The sequence below is a fragment of the Berghia stephanieae genome, chromosome 7 (genome assembly GCF_034508935.2).
Source record: "Berghia stephanieae isolate SIO BIC M18660-M18661 chromosome 7, UCSD_Bste_1.3, whole genome shotgun sequence".
NCBI lineage: Eukaryota > Metazoa > Mollusca > Gastropoda > Nudibranchia > Aeolidiidae > Berghia > Berghia stephanieae.
Window position 1 is genome coordinate 61,445,134 of NC_088366.1, and position 23,061 is coordinate 61,468,194.

The 23,061-nt window shown below is 36.6% G+C and overlaps 1 protein-coding gene across 1 annotated transcript in view; it reads right to left on the minus strand.

The window, feature by feature from the left end:
* Positions 1-7,629: 7,629 nt before the first annotated feature.
* LOC144977613 (rotatin-like) overlaps positions 7,630-23,061 on the minus strand; it is a 60,478-nt gene continuing 45,046 nt past the window's right edge. Inside the window, 9 exon segments of the mRNA XM_078923006.1 lie at positions 7,630-7,910; positions 10,210-10,316; positions 11,915-12,037; positions 13,457-13,601; positions 14,961-15,178; positions 16,861-16,987; positions 18,643-18,720; positions 20,086-20,180; positions 21,631-21,822. Of these exon segments, the coding sequence (XP_078779132.1) occupies positions 7,764-7,910; positions 10,210-10,316; positions 11,915-12,037; positions 13,457-13,601; positions 14,961-15,178; positions 16,861-16,987; positions 18,643-18,720; positions 20,086-20,180; positions 21,631-21,822 (1,232 nt within the window). The 3' untranslated portion in view covers positions 7,630-7,763.

The following is a 23,061-nucleotide window of genomic DNA, read 5'->3' on the forward strand; positions in this document are numbered from 1 at the left end:
ATAAACACGTTATCGAAACGCGTTTTTATAATAGGATGGACAAGAAATTGTGACCCAACATCACAAACTGATTTTGAAGTTAAAATAACCAGAAATGTCTTCTTTTTTTTTTTTTTTTTTTTTTTTTTTTTTTGTTACTTTATTAAGAAATGATATTAATTCTCCTTAATAAGATTTAAAAACTAACCCAAGTCTTATATTTTTTTATTAACTATCAATCCAAAGTTAAGCATCCAAATCATCCAGATTTAATACGGTTTTTAAGACAATCGGTCATGAAGCAACCAAATTATCATCAAACTGCGAGGATAACTCACTGATGAGGGTGGACACCAGGAGCTGCTCAAACTCAAAGTTATTCATTTAACTGAACTTTGAGTCATTTTTATAATATTGTATATAGACAATTTGTTTTTATAATAATGATGATAATAATAATAATAATATCATGATTATATTTATCTTTTTACATAATTTTGCAGACAAGTACTCATACAATTCTACTCTAAAACTCCTGCCGATCTAAAAATGCTTTTTTCAACATTTATATTATAAAGTGTATTATATATTATGAAATTATGCTTCTGAGTTCTGAGAGACCCATGTTGCTTTTTGATGCGCAGACAGTTTGACAACAATTATTCATATTTATTATCCTGTGACTGCAAATCAAAACGTTTCTTTGCAAACACAATATGGTGGTGGTAGGTGAAGTTGATTTTGATGATGATGATTGTGGGAGTGAGAATGACAAAGGGGATGAGGTTGTTTTGCCGATTATAGTATTACGTACAGATAAAGAATAACAGTTCTAATAGAAATAACTTTTCTCTCAACAACAAAAAAAACATTTAATGTACTGTTTTGAATATGATTTATAAGCATTTGGGTGTATTCTTCTTTGTTCATCATCATATCTTGTCGCGCCAGTGAGTCAGCCAGTCCCGGGCAGTCTGGTTGCATTCCCTCAGGTCAGCATTGGTGCAGTGAGGTCCCAGCGAGCATTCGGACAGGATGTGGTCCATGGTCTGTCTGGGGTGACCGCATGGGCATTCAGTGCCCGGTGAGATTTTCCATTTAAAGAGGTTGGTGGCGGTGTTTCCCACCTTTGCTCTAGCTCTGTTCAGCGCCACCCATTCTTTTCTTTTGAGGTCTGTGCCTGCTGGGAGCTTTTCTGTTGGGGGCTGGAGGGCATCGTTTGCTGTCTTGTCCCATTCTACCCATTTGTCCAGGCGGAAGAATGCTGAGTGGTCTGGGTGAAGGCTCTCTACTGTGAGGAAGCTTTTTCTTGATTTGAGCCTGCTTTTGGGGCAATTGTGGTCATGAAGGGGGTGTCTCTGGTCCATTTCCTGTTTGTATTTTTGTATTTGGGCATGAGCTTCCCTCCGGATGTGTGGTGGGGCTATTCCTGCTGCACGGTAGACCAGTGGTAATGGTGTTGCTCTCAGCTGGCCCGTTATGATCCGGCAGGCGTTGTTGAGCTCGGGGTCTAGCTTGGAGGCATGGCATGATCGGGCCCATACAGCTGAGCAGTACTCCGCAGTTGAGTAGCTGAGGGCCAATGCTGTGGTCCTTAGAGTTTTAGGGTCAGTTCCCCAGTTCATGTTTGCCAGCTTTCCAAGGAGGGCATTACGCGTGGACACTTTTGCCTTGGTCTTCCTCACGTGTTCTCTGAAGGACAGAGTCCGATCAAGCGTCACTCCGAGGTACACTGGGTGGTAGTTGTACTCTAATGTCTGGCCATTCCACTTGATGTTAAGTTTTTTGTGGGCTTGGTGGTTGTGAGGTGAAATGCACACACTTGTGTTTTCCCTGGGTTGGCGTTCAGCGAGTTTTTAGTGTAGTACTTTGTAAGGGTGTCTAGGGCATTTGTCAGTCTGCTCTCGATTGGTTGGAAGGACACATCCTGTGTTGCGAGGCATAGGTCATCAGCATATATGAATCGGCGGATATTTGGGAACTCAGGCTGATCATTTGTATATATGTTGAAAAGTGTTGGAGCTAGCACTGATCCTTGGGGAAGACCATTCTTCTGGGTGCGCCACCTGCTCTTCCGGCCATCCATTTCAATAAAGAAGCGCCTGTTTTCGAGAAGTGACTGGATAATATTTACAATTTTCTTATTCTTTATCATTTTAGCCACTTTGAGGAGTAGGATCTTGTGATTCACTGTGTCATAGGCTGCAGTGAGGTCGACGAAGACTGTGCCAGTGACCCGTTTTGTCTCAAACCCATCTTCTATGAATTGTGTAAGGTTAAGGGGAGGGGCGACACCTGAAACTATTTTCAAGAATAATGATTATATCCAATATCTTTTTATATTGGGACATTGCCTATGACCAATGGATTCGAACCATGTGATTTATTTCGGTGGGCGTGTCCGGTTGCCATGGTGACGGCCGCCATCTTGGATTTTACTCTTCTCTGGGTGCTATTTTAAAAAGTTACTTTCTCAATAAGTTTCCATGGAATTTTCTTGAAATTTGGCATGGTTGTATATTTGTATATTATTTTAAAAAATACAGAGCATTTTTTAAATATTTTAAATAGATTTTTATTTACAAATTTTTAAAAATTATATTTTTTCGGTATGATAAAAATCATGTTTTTTGACATAAAAATGTCAATTTTTCAAAAAATAATAAAGATATTTAAAATTCCTTCTGTATGATTTTAGATAATCACTATAGCTCTAGACATGCAAAGTTTTAAACAAATTGATTGATAAATGACAAAATAAGATAAAAAATAGTGTTAAAAAATGTAATTTTGAGAAAAACGAGATCAAAGATAACAATGAATGAAAATAATAAGACAAAACGGTACAACCAGCTCAAAACATACCAGCACCGTATGAGGGTCCCCCGTGTTCTTTTTCTGCCTCCCTCTGGGCTTTTTCACGGGTCTGAGCTTTCATTTTGCGTCTTTTTTTTCTCTTTGTGTTGAGCAACCCTTATGCTCTGGTCAAGTCTTTTTGACTCTGCTTGCTGACTCAACATCTGGGAGTGTTCTCCCAGTCCACCGATGCCCAAAGACACTTTCAGGGATGTTATTTCTATTGGACCAAAATTATACTCTGCACCAAACTCAACTTTTTTTAGGGAATGGAAGTATGTTTTATGGCATCTTGACCAAACAGAATTATGAAACCTTTCGTTTGGATTTTGTGTTGTCTTCATCTCACAACACTTCAACAAAGCATTTACAGGCTTCAAGTGCTCATGAATTAAATCAAAATTCAAAGGTGTATTTACACGCTGCTTGTGTCAACAGGATACACATGGGCAGCAATATATTTTTTATAAAAGCATCTGGAGTCCGGTTCAGGAGGACAATACCTATGTTGAGGGAAGTCATTGGTGTAATAACCGTGGTAAAGACCAGCAAGAATAGCCCATTTCATTTCTTTCCGCAGTGGCATTGCTTGGAATCGCTTTATCATAATACTACTATCACACACCAAATTCCAATCAAAGATTTGTAGTCACGGGTCAACCACGAGCCATCATAACTTTCTTGCTTTCTTGGCTTTTGTAGCAAATAACTGTTGCCAACGTTTGGATTTTTTTGTCACTTTAGGTATATTTATAATAATCCAGTAAAAATTGGAAATATTTAGAGATAATTAACGTGAATACGTGTCAAAATTTGATAAAACAACTGATCAATCGAAAGGTAAACAAATCGTAGTAAAATATAATAGTAAGAGAGGCGAACTTTCACCCTGACTCAACATCCAATCCCTGGCGCGGAGTCAGAGGTCTAGAACAAGGTCAGCCAATCAGATCGCACCATTCGTGATCACGTTGTATTTACCTGACAACTTGACCTCTTATCAGCTGTTTGACACACAATCTTTGTTCGCGACTAACAGTTTCTAAACTCCTCCCCTGCCCATATTCTGATATTTATGAGACTGAAACCGTGTCAAATAGACGGGCAAAGAGTAGACTAAACTATCGATATCAAAATTTACAACATCGATATGTATTATAATGCTTTTCAGTCCTATTATTTTCAGTTGAATTCTTACAAAAAATTGAAAAGTTTGGTATTTTCATGTCGACTTCCATGGTTATGAAAGACGATTTACAAACTTTATATTATCCAAATCACCATCTAAGTGCTGAAAATATGTGAAAAAATGATTGTTCTTTGATAATAAATAAAAAACTGAAATTTTATATTTTGACCCAAAAATCGATATTTCAGGTGTCGCCCCTCCCCTTAAGAAGTTGACCACATGTTGACCGTCCTGGTCGGAATCCAGCCTGGTCTGGAGACAGTTGTTCGTCTAGACTGGGTGACATGCGGGACATAACCATTCGCTCAAATAGCTTGTATGCGATGCACAGGAGGGAAATCGGGCGATAGCTTTTCTTGGATTTTGGATCTTTCCCCGGTTTCAGTAGGGCGACTACTCTTGCTTTCCTCCATGCACTTGGCAGCCTGTTTGTCCTTGCGCATACATTGAAGAGGTCCAATAGCCAGGATAGGGTTCTCGGGCCAAAGTGTTGAATCATCTCAGTTGTGATTCCATCCAGTCCAGATGCTTTTCCTGCCTTCAGATGGGACAAGGCCTCTAGTAGCTCCTCCAGGGTAAAAGAGTCAAGATGATCTTCACTATCCTTGAGGGCTTTGTCCATTTCACGTTTCAGGGCTTTTAGTTGGCCTCGTGCTTTCTTGGCTGGTTTCCCATTCAGTAGAAGCTGATGTGCTACTTGGTCAGGTGTTACTGCAGCCACTCTTCTTTGTTGGATCCTGTGCTTGTTGTCTGGATGAGACTTTTAGGTGATCTCAAATTAAGTACTACACTTGTGTGCTTTTGGAGCCTACTTCTGTCCCTAATTGAATTTGAAGCATTCCCGTTTGTCTTATTCTCGTGTGCTTTTAAATTTAAATCTAGAATTAGAATTGTTTACTATCCCATTTTCTTCCCTTTTACTGGGGGTAAAATGATCTAAATGTTTGGCAAGTGCCGTAAAACCCTTAAAAACAAAAAGTCAGATGGATTTATCTTTTATTGAGAGATGATATTGTTATTCCTTGTAATTTGTAAATCATCTCTCCATTATAATTATATATTGTCTATGGTTAGTGTTAGGTTCTTTAATTATTATGGGGTTATTTTTTTCAACCATCTGAGTGTATAGCTTGTGATGTTTGTTGAATTAGTCTCCCTTTGTCTTATACTATACTCTCTTTGCTGTTTGATAACTAGATCTAAATCTTTTGACTAATCTATACTTTTCCTTTTTACTGGCACTAACATGGTGTAATGGTGTTGCAAGTGCCATAAAACCCCTAAAAGCAGAGTCGAGATCCATTCCCTCTCATCCCTGCCTAGCCTCAAATTCTTAGGGGTGCTTGTAAGTCAGATTCTGAACACAAAACCGTTATTATTTCCACCTTTTATCTTTTTCCTGGCGGTGAAATGTTTTAAAAATGTCCAAGCACCACATAACTCTTGAAAAAAAAAACTAAATATAAGGTGTCTTCGTTGTGTTTATGTGCTTTAGTATTTGTAATTGCGATTATGTATGTGTGTGAGTGTGTATATATATAATAATAATAATAATAATCATAGCGCCTAATTCCAATTAAGAATTGCTCACTGGTGCTTTACATCAACACATCATGTATCATACACAAATATAGAACTGACATGTTAAAAACCACATAAATACGATGATAAAATAATAATATATTATAATAAAATACATATTAAGAGTCCAAATTAATGCCCTATAGAAAAGCCCAGTTTTTAATCGTCTTCTAAAAGTAAGTGGATTTTCACTATATTGTATAACATTTTGAATGATGTAACTTAAAAATAAATAAACCATTAAAAGGCATGAATGTTTGAGGTGTGGTTGCAATTATTACAATGCTGTACAATAAACCATCCTAGTATTACACTCACTCTTTCCTTCACTGACAACTTTACACTTCTTCTTCTTCTTCTTGTAGTCCTTCAAAGCCATTAGGCGCATGGAGCTGGGTCTGTTAGATCTGGTGGAAAGTACTTTGCAATGGGCTAGCGTTCTATCCAAAAAGTAGCAAGCAATTGCTATTGTCCATTTCCCTCTATAGAAATTGGGATAAACTCCAGCTCCATGGGTCGAATGGCTCTGAATCTGAAGAACTATTAAATATGCAGGAGAATTCACAAATGAAGAAATGCCCACAGGAAAATTGAGTATGAAAAAAAACACAAATCCTGTGTATATTTCAACTTTTATTTAAATTCTACATTACATTACATAACAATGCAGAAGCTTATTTTAAATTCTAGTTTTCTTATTTGCAATGTTATTCTTTTCATACAGAGCAGTTTTCTATTTCTAAAATAGTAATGACATACAATTATAGATAGAATGAAGTTGACGTCACTCGGGTCTATGTTGTTGTTTTTTTTTTGCCATCCACGTTTATGAGTAATTCTCACTTAACCGTATTATCCAGACTATAAACGTTCATGGTTACACAGAATTTTGTGTATCGGTCGATTATACTTCTGGATGGCAATGTTGTGAGCTTCTTAGCCAAGCGCATACTGTCTATTGTACAAACTTTGTAAAACCAATTGAGCATCGAGAGAAAAAATATAATTATTATTATAATAATAATAATAATAATAATAATAATAATAATAATAATAATAATAATAATAATAATAATAATAATAATAATAATAATACCTAATCATTATATCACAGCTTATGCATTCAAATAATTTTTACCTTAAGAATCATTTAAATACTAACAACACTTAAATTATAATAGTAGTAGGAGTATTATTAATAATAATAACAACAACAACAACAACAACAACAACAACAACAACAACAACAACAACAACAACAATAATAATAATAATAATAATAATAATAATAGTTTAATAATGTGAAAGAGCTTATTTAGAAATTTTCCATGTGGCATTTTACAAGAAGTATTTAATCATTGAAAGCTAATGGATGGCTTACTTAAACAATCCATACAACAGAACTGTTTGTATAATGGTAAAGCAGGGTTACATTAGCTCAGATAGTACAGTAGAGCACTAACCTCACATTCAAAACAATAGGATTCAATAGTCGTAACGTCACTTCCTTCCTAATGACGCATGGTAACTTAGTAACACTGGCTCTAAACTATCGGAACAATGGCGGACGCCCTATGAAATATTTCTCCGGCGAGCATAAAAGCGTATCCAGAGTGAAAAAAAAACATAAATTTGATCATGTTTTTACTTTTACACATTCTGATCACAAGACATATGAAAAGTTCTAGCCAGCTTGAAGAATAAAAAGTAATGATTTTCTTTGTTTAGAACCAAGATGGCCGCCGTTGCCAGGCGGCGTGACATCAGACTATTGTATCCAATTGGTGGTATTGGTCCCCCGTGGTGTTGGTGGTTTTGTTGGGTATTTTTTTCTAACCCCTCTGCTCACCCAGCCAGCAGTGATTACGTCTTTGGTCTGCTAGAAATCGTGGAAAGTACTTTGCGATAAACCGGCATTCTATCCAAAGGGAAACTGGCAATTGATACTGATATCGTTTAACGCTGCAGAAACTGGAATAAAATCAGCCCCTAATGGGCCTTATTTATTATTTTGACTACTTTTGGCATAAGAATCAAAATAATTTAATTTCCACATTTTACTTTGTGTCGTGTGAGCCAGGCAAAAGAGGTATATATGTATGCCATATTTTTTCCAACAAAAATAAATAAATTCCATTTTTGGAAATCTTTGATACTTTCACTCTCTAATGTTGTCTATAATGGCCTTGAGATTCTGACAGGTGGCTTCTATCACTGGAGTTGATCTTTGACCGCCGTTGTTTATGTTGTGCAGGGTGTCCAGAATTCGAGGAGTAACTTTTGATGACTTGACTTGGACTTTAGCCTGTAGTAGGTCGGATAATGAATGACAAAAGTTTTTAAAATGAAATAAAAAAGCAAAGAATTATAAATTGGTGTGGTAAAATCAAAAATTCTGTCCACTTTTGGAACAAATTAACTGCTGGTAACACGCTTTCGAGAAATAGTGGAACCTTTAAAAGAATTATGCGGTTATGTGGTCTTGTGGTATGACACTTGCCATTGGATCAGAATAGGTTTGAGTCCCGCTCTGACCGGTGCATAGTTGAGTCCTTGGAAATGGCTCTTTACTCACATTCTCTAACCGTACTTAGGTGTAAAATGTGTAGAATGTGAGGTTAGTGCTCTACTATCTGAGCTAGTGTAACCCTTGCCATAACATAAACATTTCTGTTGTTTGGATTGTCTAACTTAGGAGTACCAAAGCGTTAACAGCGTTGTCTCTGTCGGAAAAAATTCTAATACAGTAGGACATGAAAGTAACGTACTCGGAAATAGCGAGTAAAATCTAAATCCCCGTTTTTTTTCTCTTATTTGAGTCAATAAAATTAGCATGCAAGTAGCGAGTATGAAAAAGAGGTCAACTCGGAAATAACGAGCATTTCCTGCCCCAGCCTAGGACTTCGAACGAAGTAAAGCAAAACACCAGACAAGAGCGATTTAAATATTTTTAGCCTAGCTTCTTTTCTTTTCTTATTTTTCGTTACGAGTAATATTACATAGTAGCCTAGTCTGTAGTAGTACATAATAGGCGAAACAAATTTGGGTGGGGGTTGGGTGTGTGTGTTTCTGTGCGTGTGGGGATCAATTATTCACCCAATGTGGTGACACGCGACGCGCGAGGTAAGCACTGGCAGCCAACATGTCAACATGCCTCACTTCGCAGCATCGGTCAGCGAGTCGCATTCGATCAGCGAGAGAGGGGAGCGTGGAACCATCATTTCAGTAGATTGAGTGATGCGCTTGCTTACCTCATCAAACATGCCTATTGCATACAAACACTCGCACACTCACATACACGAAATCTTGATGGAAATGGAAGGGGCGGATCAACTTCAACCTGTGGCCATCATTGCGTAGTTAACGAAGGCCGTGTTCAACGCCGCCCTCACTCCACTTTATCCACACACAGTCATTTGCACGCACGCGCGGCACACGCGCACGAACACACACACACACACACACACATTGTCTTTCCATATTTTTGTACGGCCGAGTGACCTTTCCTGGCAACTCGGGAATAGCGAGAACTCGGAAATAGCGAGTAATCAGGAGTGGACCCGTCGAACTCGCTATTTCCGAGTTCTACTGTATCGCCAAACAGACATCATGTCTAGCCTTACACATTAAGTGTTGCTGCTGGCTTGGGACCCCTTGTAAAGAGTTTTAGTAGGTATTACACAATATAAAAGCCCATTCTGAATTAATTTTTTAAAACTAAAGGCTATATGGAAAGGGTAATACCACAAACTCTGGGACCCAAATAATTTTGGGGGTTTGGGAGGGGGGAAACTTTTTTTTTTTTTAAAGTCTAGTAGGGGGTTTGGGAGGAGAGAGAATGGGAACGTTTGCTTCCTTGAGCAATACCAACAACTCACTTTTCACTTTCTTTTACTTTTAGTCATCCTCGTCTTGTATTGTCACAAAAGTTTGAGAGCAGAGACAGGCAATAAGTTAACTCACTCAACCCTAACACCGACTATATCCGTAGTTTACCCGGGTTACTTTTACCCCATGCCTATTTATTACATTTTTCTGAGACAAATTATAGGCATTGTATCAAAGCTAATGTTTTTAGTTTTTACATGTTAATGGTATTTGAATAAAACTATCTATGTAGCCCACATGCTCATTTTTTTTGTTTGTTTGTTTGTTGCTTTAGGTCTCTTCCAACACAATTGAGGTTATATGAGAGACCGCTGAAACAAAAAAACAAGCAATCTAACAAAAATAGTACAAATGTAAATCAAAATCATAACCTAAAGATATCATAAGCTAAATTATAAATAACCAAGAACAAACAGGCAGAAGATTTACAGAAAAAAAATATCCCCTGTCAAAAATACAATCACAAACCAAAGAAGCAGGATAGGCTAGTAAAGAGAAGAAGAAACGACATCACTATCGGATCGTACACCCATGCGAACATCAGAGGTATATGATTCAAGGGTGATGCTCCCATCCAACCACCCGCACATGCTCATTTTTAATACACTTTTTTCCAATTTTGAAAAGTAGCAAAAATCTCTAGGATTGAGTGAGTTTACTAAGGCTTTGGTCTGACAGTGTGTCAGTTTAGTTGAAGAGGAAGCTGAAGAACTTACTTTGTGATTGTTGTGAACCAGGGCATGGAGAGCAGACGTGGCCACCAAACGACTCTGCTCATCACTCTTCTGTTCTATCTGACCCACAAGGCAGCCAACAAAGTTTTCTGGAGAGAACAAAATAATATTAATAATAATAATAATAATAATAATACTAATAATAATAATAATAATAATAATAATAATAATAATAGACTCTTATAGAGTGCACAGTATCCTCAACAATGAGGCTCTTGGCGCTTTAAATTACATCAACAACAAAACAATATTTAAAGTACATGACATCAAAAAAAAAAGAAATGTTTTAAAGGATTTCTTGAAAACAGACAATGATGCGGATTCTCGGATGCTCTGTGGAATGGTGTTCCATGCAGACGGACCAAAATGAGAAAAGGACCTTGTTCCCGCCTTTGTACAAATGCGTGGGATAGCCAAACGGGTGGTGTCATTGGAGGAACGCAAAAGTCGGGGAAAAATAAAAAATCTCCATGTTTTTCTTCTTGACTTTATATAGACAATCATCCCTAGCAGGACTTGGGGCTCCATTTATGTAATGTAGTAGAAAAGTATATATACCATATTAGAATATTCCCTGCATTGAATCACTTCTTCCTGTTATTATGGTTACCTACTTCCTGGCGCCAGAATGCCTACTTCCAGTTCTCACTTCTCTAATTTTAGTCAGTCCAGTTCAGGAGCTCAATGAAGTAACGTGTAAAACTAGTCTATCTCAGTTCATTATAATTTAAGTCTAAGATAATTCGAATGAGTATTAAAGGTGACCCACATGAATGGAGACTTCACAAAAAAAAAAAAACGTTTCAGTACTTGGCCTTCGTCAGGAGACAAACAGTAACAGACAAATAAATGATGGCGAAAAAAATTCACATTTGGTTAAATATAAGCAACAGAGAATTGTGTGGCAGATTAGATGAGTAGAAATTATGATAAATAAGCAAGTGAGTAGTCAACACTTCTGCTCATTGTACTTTGTTTTATATTCTCTCCATTTATATGAGACACATTTACTCACTAGATTTTTTTCTTTCTATCTTAACTGAAACTGACTCATTTAGGCACTTTAAGTTTTTAGTTAAACCTGAATATCATTGTTGTTGCTGCTCTCTTGGTGTAAAACAGTAAGGTATAATGTCAGATTAAATTAAAATTGAATATCGTCTGTTTATGTTTAGTTATCTTTCCAACGGTGAAAACAACAACACAGACATATAAGGGCTACAGGAAAAAAATATTGAACAATTTAGTGATCTCAGAGTGAAGAAAACTCTAGTAGGAGGGGATGAAGGGGAACACATGCTTTAGTTGAGAATATCACTTATGAAGCCTAAAATTATATGACAAATTTAACTCCCACAAATATGAAAGTGCACTGTTAAATAGCGGACCTATCGAAGTTCCCCAACCCTCTCCTTACCAGCCATTTTCGGGATTTTCCCCAAAACTTCACACCCAACTAACACAAAACACATTTTTTATCACTCAAACACAATAGCAGTAAAGTTCTTCCGATACATTATTTCTTTAGCATAGCATGCTCTACAACACACTGTTCATTTTCTTAAAATTTTATGATGTACAAAAGAAATTTGAATAAGAAAGATGTTGGTTGTCTCGTAACGAATGTGACGATTTTCCTATAATTGGTATGGAGAGGGTTAAAACAAACAAACAAAATCAATCCTACCAACTGCCAGTAGTTTTGGTTTGTTGGGTGCGTGACAACAAAGGTTTCTAACGACCAGGATGGCACATTGACGACACCTGCTGGATCCTGCCTCCACCAAATCCACCAAAACCGTCAAGATCTCTGTCAAATATAAGAGTGAAGATAGATACATCGATCAAATAGAATGGTATGATTAAAAAATCAAATTAATTATAATCCCTAAAGAATGTGACAAATTTTGAATGGATGTTGCATTTTTGACAAAACTGAGTTATCCAAGTCATCGTTAAGTTTCATCATCATTGCCTTTTTCACCCTGGGTCAGGGTATAGGCCACAGACAAACAGTTTCCATCCTTCTCTATCCTGAGCCAACTTTTTTATCTCATTCCAGGTCTTACCACTTCTCTGTATATCAGCTTCTTTAATTCTTCTCCATGTTCCTCGTGGCCTTCCCCTTGATCTTCTGCCCTGAGGGTTCCAGTCCAATACTTTCTTTGTTTTAGTTGAGTCATTCTTTCTAAGCGTGTGTCCAATCCACCTCCATCGTCTTCTTCCTATATCCTCTCCCACTGGTTTCTGCTGTGTTCTTTTCCATACTTCTTCCTGTGTATGAATCCCGTCCCCTCTCCCTGAATATAAAATCTTCTCCCCAGACTTGAGGTGTTTCTGTCCGGATTGTATCCAGTGGGTTTCGCTTACTCCAAGTATATGCAGCCTGTATCTTCTCATCTCAGTCACAACTTGAGAGCTTTTTCCTGCTTCATACATGGTGCGAACGTTCCACGACGCAATTCGAAGCTGCTTGTTTGGCGAAGACGTCATCGGGTCAGCAGAGTCCTTTCGGCTTTGTCTGTTGTCCTTCATAATTCTGTTATTCCAGAAACTCTTCGGTCGCCCAAGCTAAAAAAAGGATTTAGTTTGTCTGTCTGTGTTTCTGTAACGGTTTGAGTTTAACGGAAAGGGGTGTTAACCCTTTGCCAACCCCAACCTGGAGGACCAGGTGACTCAAAGATGGGGGAATCACACACCATTAGTCGCCTTTTACGACACGCTGGCTTGGCGTTGGGCTATTCTTGACCCTCTCAGTTGAGGGACCCCGGACACCACACGGGGCATCGTTAAGTTTAAGTGGGATAAAATATTTTCATTTTCAAAAAATACCAAAATCGTCATGATTTGTCTTTAGGTCCAGAAAGAATCAAGTAAAATGCTTTCTTTAGGGCAAAATCTTGGTTAAGGTTGTATCTACAAACTACAAACTACCAGCAAAACAATGCCTATATGGAAATTATAATAAAGAAAGAGGGAAAAATGGAAACGACATATCACAAGTCAGTGGAGGTTTGGGTTTTCTCCACCTTTGTCAGTTATGAGATTTTTTATTTGTTTATTTTTTTTTTTCGATGACTACGATGTTACTAGTGTGCATCTGTGTGAGTGTGTCTATGTCAATATTGAATTGTTATAAATGTGTAACCAAATGACAAATTGCCACTTTTTTGAGGACAATAAAGATTTTTTATTAATATTATTATTTAGTGAGATAAGCTTGACTTACCTGGAATCTTGAGAATTAACTGCTGTCCGTCGATACTGAATGAGAGAGACAGAAGTAGCTGACACCAGAGAATGTCTATGGCCACCTGCACCCTGATCTTACTCTTGCGAGGATTGAGCTGGGACACCTGTTGTAGAAAGGGGTTCTGAGGGAGGATAAAGATACAAAAAATAAATTGGCATTAACTAACTCAATGCAATGTAAAAGTCTGAAGATTGATATTTGTATATTGCTTCTGGAAAGTATCAATTATGAGATTTATTTATATACATTACTGCGTTTCACCTAAAAGAAACATTTCATAATCGTCAATTTTGTTGTTGTTAAAGTGTTAAAAGTTTTATTTTAGTGTTGTATTTTGTGTATGTGTATAGGGTGGGGGTGGGGGGGGGATCATCTTTGAGCTTAGTATGTGATCTTCATTTTGAAGCATTATATTATAATTGGATTTTGTTTCTATTAAAAAGTCTACAAAAAGTCTATCAAATCCCACACCCAAAATTTTGAAAAGCAAATAAAAAATAATAGTAACACTCATTTCAAAGCAATTTTTTTTTCGTGTTCTGTATTGTTATAATATAATAATAATAATAATGATTTAAGAAGCACTTATCTTTTAACGCAAGATTTCAAACACACTTATCTTCTAATATTGTGTTCGTTCTCGATTATGCTGAAAATGTGCCAGAGACTACCATACAAGGAAAGCGCATTTGTCTCCATAAATTTCTAAATATTTTTTCTTAACGTGCATTGACATTTATTATATTCAGTTTAACTCAGTTGTCAGTTTATACAAGGAAAGAAGACAAATGATAAAGAGGCTATCAAATATGTGACCTAACTCTACAAAACAGTTTTAATTCAGAGCTTTATCTTCTACACTGAATAACAAAAATAAAAGAGGCTTGAAAATTCTAGATACTTTCAAACGAGGCTTCCCTTTGTTTAGTAAATGGATGAATTAGTTCTATCAAAATTTTGTGAAAATTTAAATGTCAATTTCATTTATCATTTTGATGTTAATATTTATTTACTATTTTATTAACGTATTTTTGTCTATCTATCTTTGTATTGTATATATTGTAAATCAAATGACAAATAGCCATATTTTTGGACAATAAATAATATATTATTATTATTATTATTATTATTATCATTATAAAGTAACCCCTGTGTCAGCTGCAGCACAGCGCCACAAACTGAGCTAATGGGAGGTGACTTGTTGACAGCCACATAAAACAGTGGATATTCGAACTAGGCATCTTTCGGGCACGGAGCAAAGACCACACCGCTGAGCCACACTAGTCCCCCCCCCCCCCCCCCCCCCCCCCCCCCCCCCCCCACTCCCCCTCCCCCTCCCTATCAAACGTTATGGCAAAGTACAGTTTCCTCAAACGTTTTTGTATATCCCGAGGAGTTTGAGGAAACCGTGCTGGCGTGTCCTGGAAGGTCACATGACTATTTTTTAAAATACTGAGGTCACATGGCGACTATTACTCACCTTCCACAATAAATTCCTACAATCTGAATTCATAGCCACATTGGACAATATCGTGAATATCAGACGAAGAGTAGGGGAGCACTCCTCTCTCTGAATGTGCGATTGAGCCACTTTTAGCACGTAAAGTAGGATACACCCTTGTGGACCAGATGGCTTAATGGGTGCTGATGCCTGAACTTTGACCTCACTGCTTGGACTAGAGGTGAATGAACTGGCAGCTGAAAAGGATGCATAAAACCGTTTAAAGTTCCGTGCAGTGAAATGAGACCCATTGCTTCAAAACGGTATTATATTGGGACGGTTTAGATAATAAAAAAGAAAAATTATAGCCATCATGTTTTGCTTTATCAAGAAGAGAGAATATAATTATTTAACTCACTCAACCCTAACATCGACTATATCCGTAGTTTACCCGGGTTACTTTTACCCCATGCCTATTTGTTACATTTTTCTGAGACAAATTACAGGCGTAGTATCAAAGCTAATGTTTTTTTAGTTTTTGCATGTTAATGATAGTTGAATAAAACTATCTATGTACATAATCATTTTTTCCAATTTTGAAAAGTAGCAAAAATCACTAGGATTGAGTGAGTTAAAGAGCTGAGAAGTAAAATGTCAAATTTCTGATAATTTTATCGCAAAGTCCACATTTTGTCGCTTAGTTCATCTAGACTTATTACCAGATTGAAGTTCTGGGTCACCAATAATAACTTGGACCTAAGGCAGGAACTCCCAAGTAATATCTGAGATTGATAGTAAAGTAGACTGGTGACAAACAGTTCATTGTTTTCAGTTGTATGATGGTCGATTAAAATCATAATTTACGACATTCTGCGAATATCAAAAGAACGTTATTGAGCTCAATAGGCCATGATGGATACTGCCAACAAATTAAACAATAAAATGCGGCTAAAATGAGGCTATGTGGTCTTGTGGTATGACACTCGCTTTCGGATTGGAAGGTCCTGGGTTCGAGCCTTGCTCAGCGCATAGTTGAGTCCTTGGAGAAGGCTTTTTACTCACATTCTCTCACAGTACTCAGGTGTAAAATGAGTACCTGGCCGTTAACAGCGTTGTCTTTGTCCGAAAAATTGTAACATCGCGTAGCAGACGGCATGTCTCGTCCTACATGTTAAATGTTGCTGTTGGCCAGAGACCCCTTGTAAGGCGCTTTGAGCACATTTAGTGGATATTGCGCTATACAAAAGCTCAATTTTTTTTGGAATACAATAAAAGAATGTGAGTAAAAAGTCTTCTCCAAGGACTCCACTCTGTGCCATCCACAACATCACTCAAACCAGGGACCTACAAATCCGAAGTTGAATGTAAAACCACAAGAACCTCAAAGAACCTCTCATACTTGAAAATTTCAAATTCAGTAAGAAATACAAAATTCATCAGTAATTAATGGTCAAATCTCAGTAATACTAAAACAAACAAAAATAATGATAGATACACCCTTTTATATATGTAAAATAAACTTACCATGTTATATAGGCCTACTATTGCCAATGACCCCCGCGATAATAACATGCTTATTGATGACCTGCTTTCGACACTGCACTGTGTCTACCGACGAGGGTAAAGTTTCCGTGTCGAGTCGATGACGTCACTCGTCGCCAGCCAATGAGGCATTGAGATTTTTTATTGTAGCATGCGGTAAATAATGAAAAAAAAATTATTATTTTTTAATTTAACGTTGCGACCATTTGTATCAGTAAGATTTCTTCTATTTCCGTAAGTCCGTAATTGTCCTTACACTTCCGTAACAATTACAGACTGTCCGTAATAATAGGCAGGTATGCACTCTCTATTCCTTTAATCATCATCATTCTGATAATTTTTCCCCTCCCTAAAATTGAATAAAATTAGTAAAGAATTATAAAAATAAAACACATACCAGAGTTACAATGAGCAGAATAAGCGACCAACAGGTTTAAGGTACTCGTCATTAGGGCATGGTCTTGCAAACACCACGACCACATCTTTTGAATGACAGCTGTCAATCCACTGTGATGGCAAGCAATCTGTGACATACAGGGAATTATTATCACCTAAAAAGATGACCTCTCCTCTCCCCACCTCTTCAAATAAAAATAAAAATTATAGCACAGCACAATTTGCATTATGTTTTTTTTTTTTAAATTAAAAGGATCAAATCATCTAAGTTAGAATTTACTCTATTTATTTATCGTTTTTCTTTCTTTAAAAAAAAAAAAAAAGTTTAAATAGAGCTCTTATATAGCGCAATATCCACTAAACATGCTCAAAGCCCTTTACAAGGGGTCCCTGGTCAACAGCAACATTTAACATGTGGGACGGGACATAACACCTGTTAGGCGATATTACAATTTTTCGGACAAAGACGCTGTTAACGGCCAGGTACTCATTTTACACCTGAGTACGGTGAGAGAATGTGAGTAAAGAGCCTTATCCAAGGACTCAACTATGCGCCGAGCGCAAGGCTCGAACCCAGGATCTTCCGATCCGAAAGCGAGTGTCATACCACTAGACCACATAGCCGTATTGAGGTAACCTATCTATTTCATTCGTCTTAATATAATATTTTGTACAATTCTACAACAAGCAAGTATTTATAGGATACTATTGAAAAATTAGCAAATTTATAAAAGGAGTAAATCAACATTAAGTATTTCAAGACAAGCCCGAACAGGGAATCGACAAATAGAGAGCAACAGAAGACGAAAGAGAAAGAGCTTGAGAAGAAAAATAGTGAAAAAAATAGAAAAAAGTGGGTAGTAGGTATCCAGACTTACCACAGCTATCAAACAAAATAAATGTATATTTTATGGTAAAAAAAGTCTCCATAAATCCAAAATGCACGATTTCTACCCTTATTTATATGAATTATCATTTTATAATGCTTTATAGGACTGATGTAGTGCAGTTCAGTTTGGCCCCCTTTTTTCATTTTTGAGTAAAATAACAGTAGTTTTATTAGTTTTCATCTAAAATCTTGGGTATCCTGATAGCTCAGTTGGTAGAGCACTCGCTTCACACACAAAGGAACCAAGATCAATCCCAGGTGCAGTCGAGATTTTCTTCTGATCCCCCCTGTCTACCCAGAAGTAAATGGGTAGTTGGGTCTGTTAGATCTGGTGGACAGTACTTTGCAACAGACTAGCATCCTAACCAAAGAATAGCAGGCAATTGCTATTGTCCGTTTCTCGCTATAGAAATCGGGATAAACTCTGGCTCCTACGGGTCTAAAGGCTCTGAAGGACAACTCAAAAATCGTGATTAAAAATTTTTTTTAATGTCCCGATTTGACCAAGTTCGGCGCCGGAAAATCTCTACATATCAATTAAATTTGTCGATGTAGCAGGTCTATAGATAGAACGAAGATGACGTCACTCCTGTCTTTGTTATTGTTTTTTTTCCATCCACGTTTATGAGTAATTCTCACTAAACTGTATTAACCAGACTATAAAAGTTCATGGTTACACATAGTTTTGTGTGTTGGTCCGTTATACTTCTGGATGGCAATATTGTGAGCTTCTTAGCTAAGCGCATACTATCTGTATGACAACAAAGACAAGGAAAAAGAATTTGTCAAATGTTTGTGAGTTGGAGTTCAAACACTGCTAATTCTAGAATCAAAACATTATGATATCGTTTGTTTTTTTTGACAATATTCTAAGACTGATTGGTCAATCCTCACCTTCACATCAGAATTTCCACACATGAAGTTACGGACAAGGTCGAACATGAGAGCAATTTCTTTAAGATATACTTCCTCCTAAAAATAAACAAAAATAAAAATTGAGCTTTTATATAGCGCAATATCCACTAAAGGTGATCAAAGAGCTTTACAAGGGGACCCTGGCCAACAGCAACACGTAACATGTAGAACAAAACATGATGCCTGTTAGGTGATATTCCAATTTTTTTTCCAACATAGACAACGTTGTTAACAGCCAAGTACTCATTTTACACCTGAGTACGGTGAGAGAATGTGAGCCAAGAGCCTTTTCCAAGGACTCAACTATGCGCAGAGCGAGGCTCAAACCCAGGACCTTCCGATTCGAAAGCTAGTGTCATACCACAAGACCACATAGCCGCACAAAATACAAAGGATAATTATAAAATGACAATTTAAAAAAAAAACCAATAAAAATTGACAATTTGAAAATGTAAAAAATTCATCATAATAATATTTTTGTCCCCGAGACAACACCAGATTTTCATCAATGTCTGTCAGGTCAACGAATTTAGGAAAAATTCAGGATAATTTTTCTTCAATCCCAAATAATATCCTCATTTTCAAGATGTCACATTTTCATTTGTCTTAAACTAGTTGACATAAAATGTTTTCAAGATGTCACATTTTCATTTGTCATAAACTAGTTGACATAAAATGTTTTCAAGATGTCACATTTTCATTTGTCATAAACTAGTTGACATAAAATGTTTTCAAGATGTCACATTTTCATTCGTCTTAAACTAGTTGACATAAAATGTTTTCAAGATGTCACATTTTCATTTGTCTTAAACTAGTTGACATAAAATGTTTTCAAGATGTCACATTTTCATTTGTCTTAAACTAGTTGACATAAAATGTTTTCAAGATGTCACATTTTCATTTGTCTTAAACTAGTTGACATAAAATGTTTTCAAGATGTCACATTTTCATTTGTCTTAAACAAGTTGACATAAAATGTTGTCAAGATGTCACATTTTCATTTGTCTTAAACTAGTTGACATAAAATGTTTTCAAGATGTCACATTTTCATTTGTCTTAAACTAGTTGACATAAAATGTTTTCAAGATGTCACATTTTCATTTGTCTTAAACTGGTTGACTTGACATATAATGTTTTCAAAATGTCACATTTTCATTTGTCTTAAACTGGTTGACTTGACATATAATGTTTTCAAAATGTCACATTTTCATTTGTCTTAAACTGGTTGACTTGACATATGTTTTCAAAATGTCACATTTTCATTTGTCTTAAACTGGTTGACTTGACATATAATGATGAGAGTAAGATATTGCTTCAGTGAAAAATCTCTCTAGTACGAAACCTCCTGTTCAATTAACCAAAAAAAAAATGTGAGGTTGAAAACATTTCCCAAAGAATATCAGTTTCAGTAAAATGACCAACCTTTTTCCCTTTCCCTTTGCCAAGTCCCAGGGTCTCCAGATTGAGTTGTGCATGTGTCTGTTTTAGGTGCTCAACGAGAGTCTCAGCCATCCCAGCTGAAAAAAGAATTCATAATTTGCTATAACTTGACTTGAGATTTTAAATAAATTGAGCTTTTATATAGTGTAATATCCACTAAATGTGCTCAAAGTGCTTTGCAAAGGGTCCCTGAACAACAACAACACATAATATGTAGAACAAGACATGACGCCTGTTAGACGATATTAAAATAATTTTTTGGACAGAGACAATGCTGTTGACAGTCAGGTACTCATTTTAACAGATCAGTGACCATGATGGAAAAATTCTGAGTTCAGCTTTGTGTCCCTAGGTTACAGTTATTTACAGGCACTACCCATTGGAATAAGTTCAAGACTATTAACAGGTATAGATATTGTAAGAGTGATAGTTCAAAATTGGCATCTGACAGGTGATTTGTACTAGATAAAATAGAAACTGAGTTCCATTGACTTGGAGGGTAACTACTAAAAAGAAAAATGAAATGGCAATTTCTCGAAAATGTGCTATATAAATGTGCATTTTCACTAAATATATATGTTTTTTGGGGGTTTTTTTATATGCTGACACCAGCCAAGAATTCTGAGAAAATGTAAGTAAAGAGCCTTCTTTGCATTGCCTACAATGGGACTCAAACTAGAGACATACAGGTCAGAGGTTGAGTGACATACCACAAGACCTTAACTCACTCAACCCTAACACCGACTATATCCGTAGTTTACCTGGGTTACTTTTACACCATGACTATTTATTACATTTTTCTGAGACAAATTATAGGCGCTCTCGTATCAAAGCTAATGTTTTTAGTTTTTACATGTTAATGATAGTTGAATAAATACTATGCACATGCTCCTGTTTGGCTGCATTCACATCTTTGAACAGAGTTTGGAGAACTAAAGATATCTCCCTTCGACTAAAGCTAAGACTTTTCAACTCAAATGTGAAGTCTGTCCTACTGTATGGATGTGAAACTTGGAACGCATCACAGGCACGTATAAGGAGGGTACAGATTTTCGTAAACAGGTGCATGCGTAAGCTACTCAGAATAAAATGGATGGATAGAATAAAAAATGAAGAAGTATGGAAAAGAACACAGCAGAAACCAGTGGGAGAGGATATAGGAAGAAGACGATGGAGGTGGATTGGACACACGCTTAGAAAGAACGACTCCACCATAACAAAGAAAGTATTGGACTGGAACCCCCAGGGCAGAAGATCAAGGGGAAGGCCACGAGGAACATGGAGAAGAATTAAAGAAGCTGATATACAGAGAAGTGGTAAGACCTGGAATGAGATTAAAAAGATAGCTCAGGACAGAGAAGGATGGAAACTGTTTGTCTGTGGCCTATACCCTGACCCAGGGTGAAAAAGGCAATGATGATGATGATGACATGCTCCTGTTTAATACATTTTTTACAATTTTGAAAAGTAGCAAAGATCTCTAGGACTGAGTGAGTTAAAACCGCACTTATATAAGCCACCACTTACCTTCCAAAGCATAGGCCTTAGCCGTCTGTGAGATGGCTAGTAAAGACTTGAAGACGCTGATCACTTTCAGTCTGTGACTGGAATCAATGCCAGATCTGTCGGATATATTCAAAGCTTCAAAAGCGCCGACCAAAACCTTACACAACTGCTTTCCTGTTGTCGGCAGCTCACTCAGCTTTTCTTCTGAATTTTCTGTCAAATAAACCAAAATTTTGTTTTAAAAATGTGCATAAAAAGAATTAAAATATTCTTGTAAATTTTCAGAATTGCAATTAACATATTAACCCTTTACAGATGATTTAAAATTTACTCTTAATCAAATACCAAATCTTACCATTTTCAACAAAGGTATAGTAGGGTGAATTAGGTCCGAAAAACCCTTAAATTGTGCAAACAGGGTTGAAAGCATGAAAAATTACATATGTTGTAGAATATGAAAATACCTGTAATTTATGATATAGAACCACTCTGAGAGATCAGTATTAGTTGAGATACAAGCTTTTTAAGATTGGAAAATTTTGAAATGGACGACAAAATAATTCATTCATTCCTATTGTGTAAACATTCAAAACAAGGCGACCCATGGTTGATTAACGTCATCCTTCAATTCCCATATAGCACAATATCCACTAAACATGCTCAAAGCGATTTACAAAAGATCCCCCGCCAATAGCAATGCTTAATGTGTAGGACAAGACATGATACCTGTTAGGCGGGATTATAATTACTTCTGCAAGAGACAACGCTATTATCGGCCAAGTACTCATTTTACACCTGAGTACAGTGAGAGAATGAGAGTAAAAAGTCTTTTCCAAAGACTCAACTATGCACTGCTCAGAGTGGGACTCGAACCCTGGACCTTCCGGTCCAAAGGCAAGTGTCATACCACAAGACCACATAGTCAACCCAACAATGGAGCAAAACCAATGATGAACATGGGTTTCAATGAAGCTCCCATTATACGACTGACCACTCTCTCTGTAAAAAAGTTTTAAAATTTTAATTTAAAATTGAGCTTTATATAGAACAATATCCACTAAATGCACTCAAAGCGCTTTACAAGGGGTCCCTGTTCAACAGCAACATTTAACATGTAGGACAGGACATGCAGGTTTATATTTAAATCTGATAAAACTTAAGGCAAATTATGATTTGAAAAGAAACCCAAGTTATTCCCTTCCAGGGTTAATAATGTCATCTCATAAATCTAAGGAAGTTTTTTCCCATTTTATAGAGGTTGATTCAGATTTTAAACCTTTCACGGTCTTCAACAAAACAAAATGCTTACAAGTAATGACTGACATAGATTATTAGATATCAACATTGACAATTATCAAAAGGCATTTTTTAAAAACAACAAATTCTAAATTATATTTATAACATTTTAAATACTATTTTTTGTGCTAACATTCCCAAATCTACATATGCGAT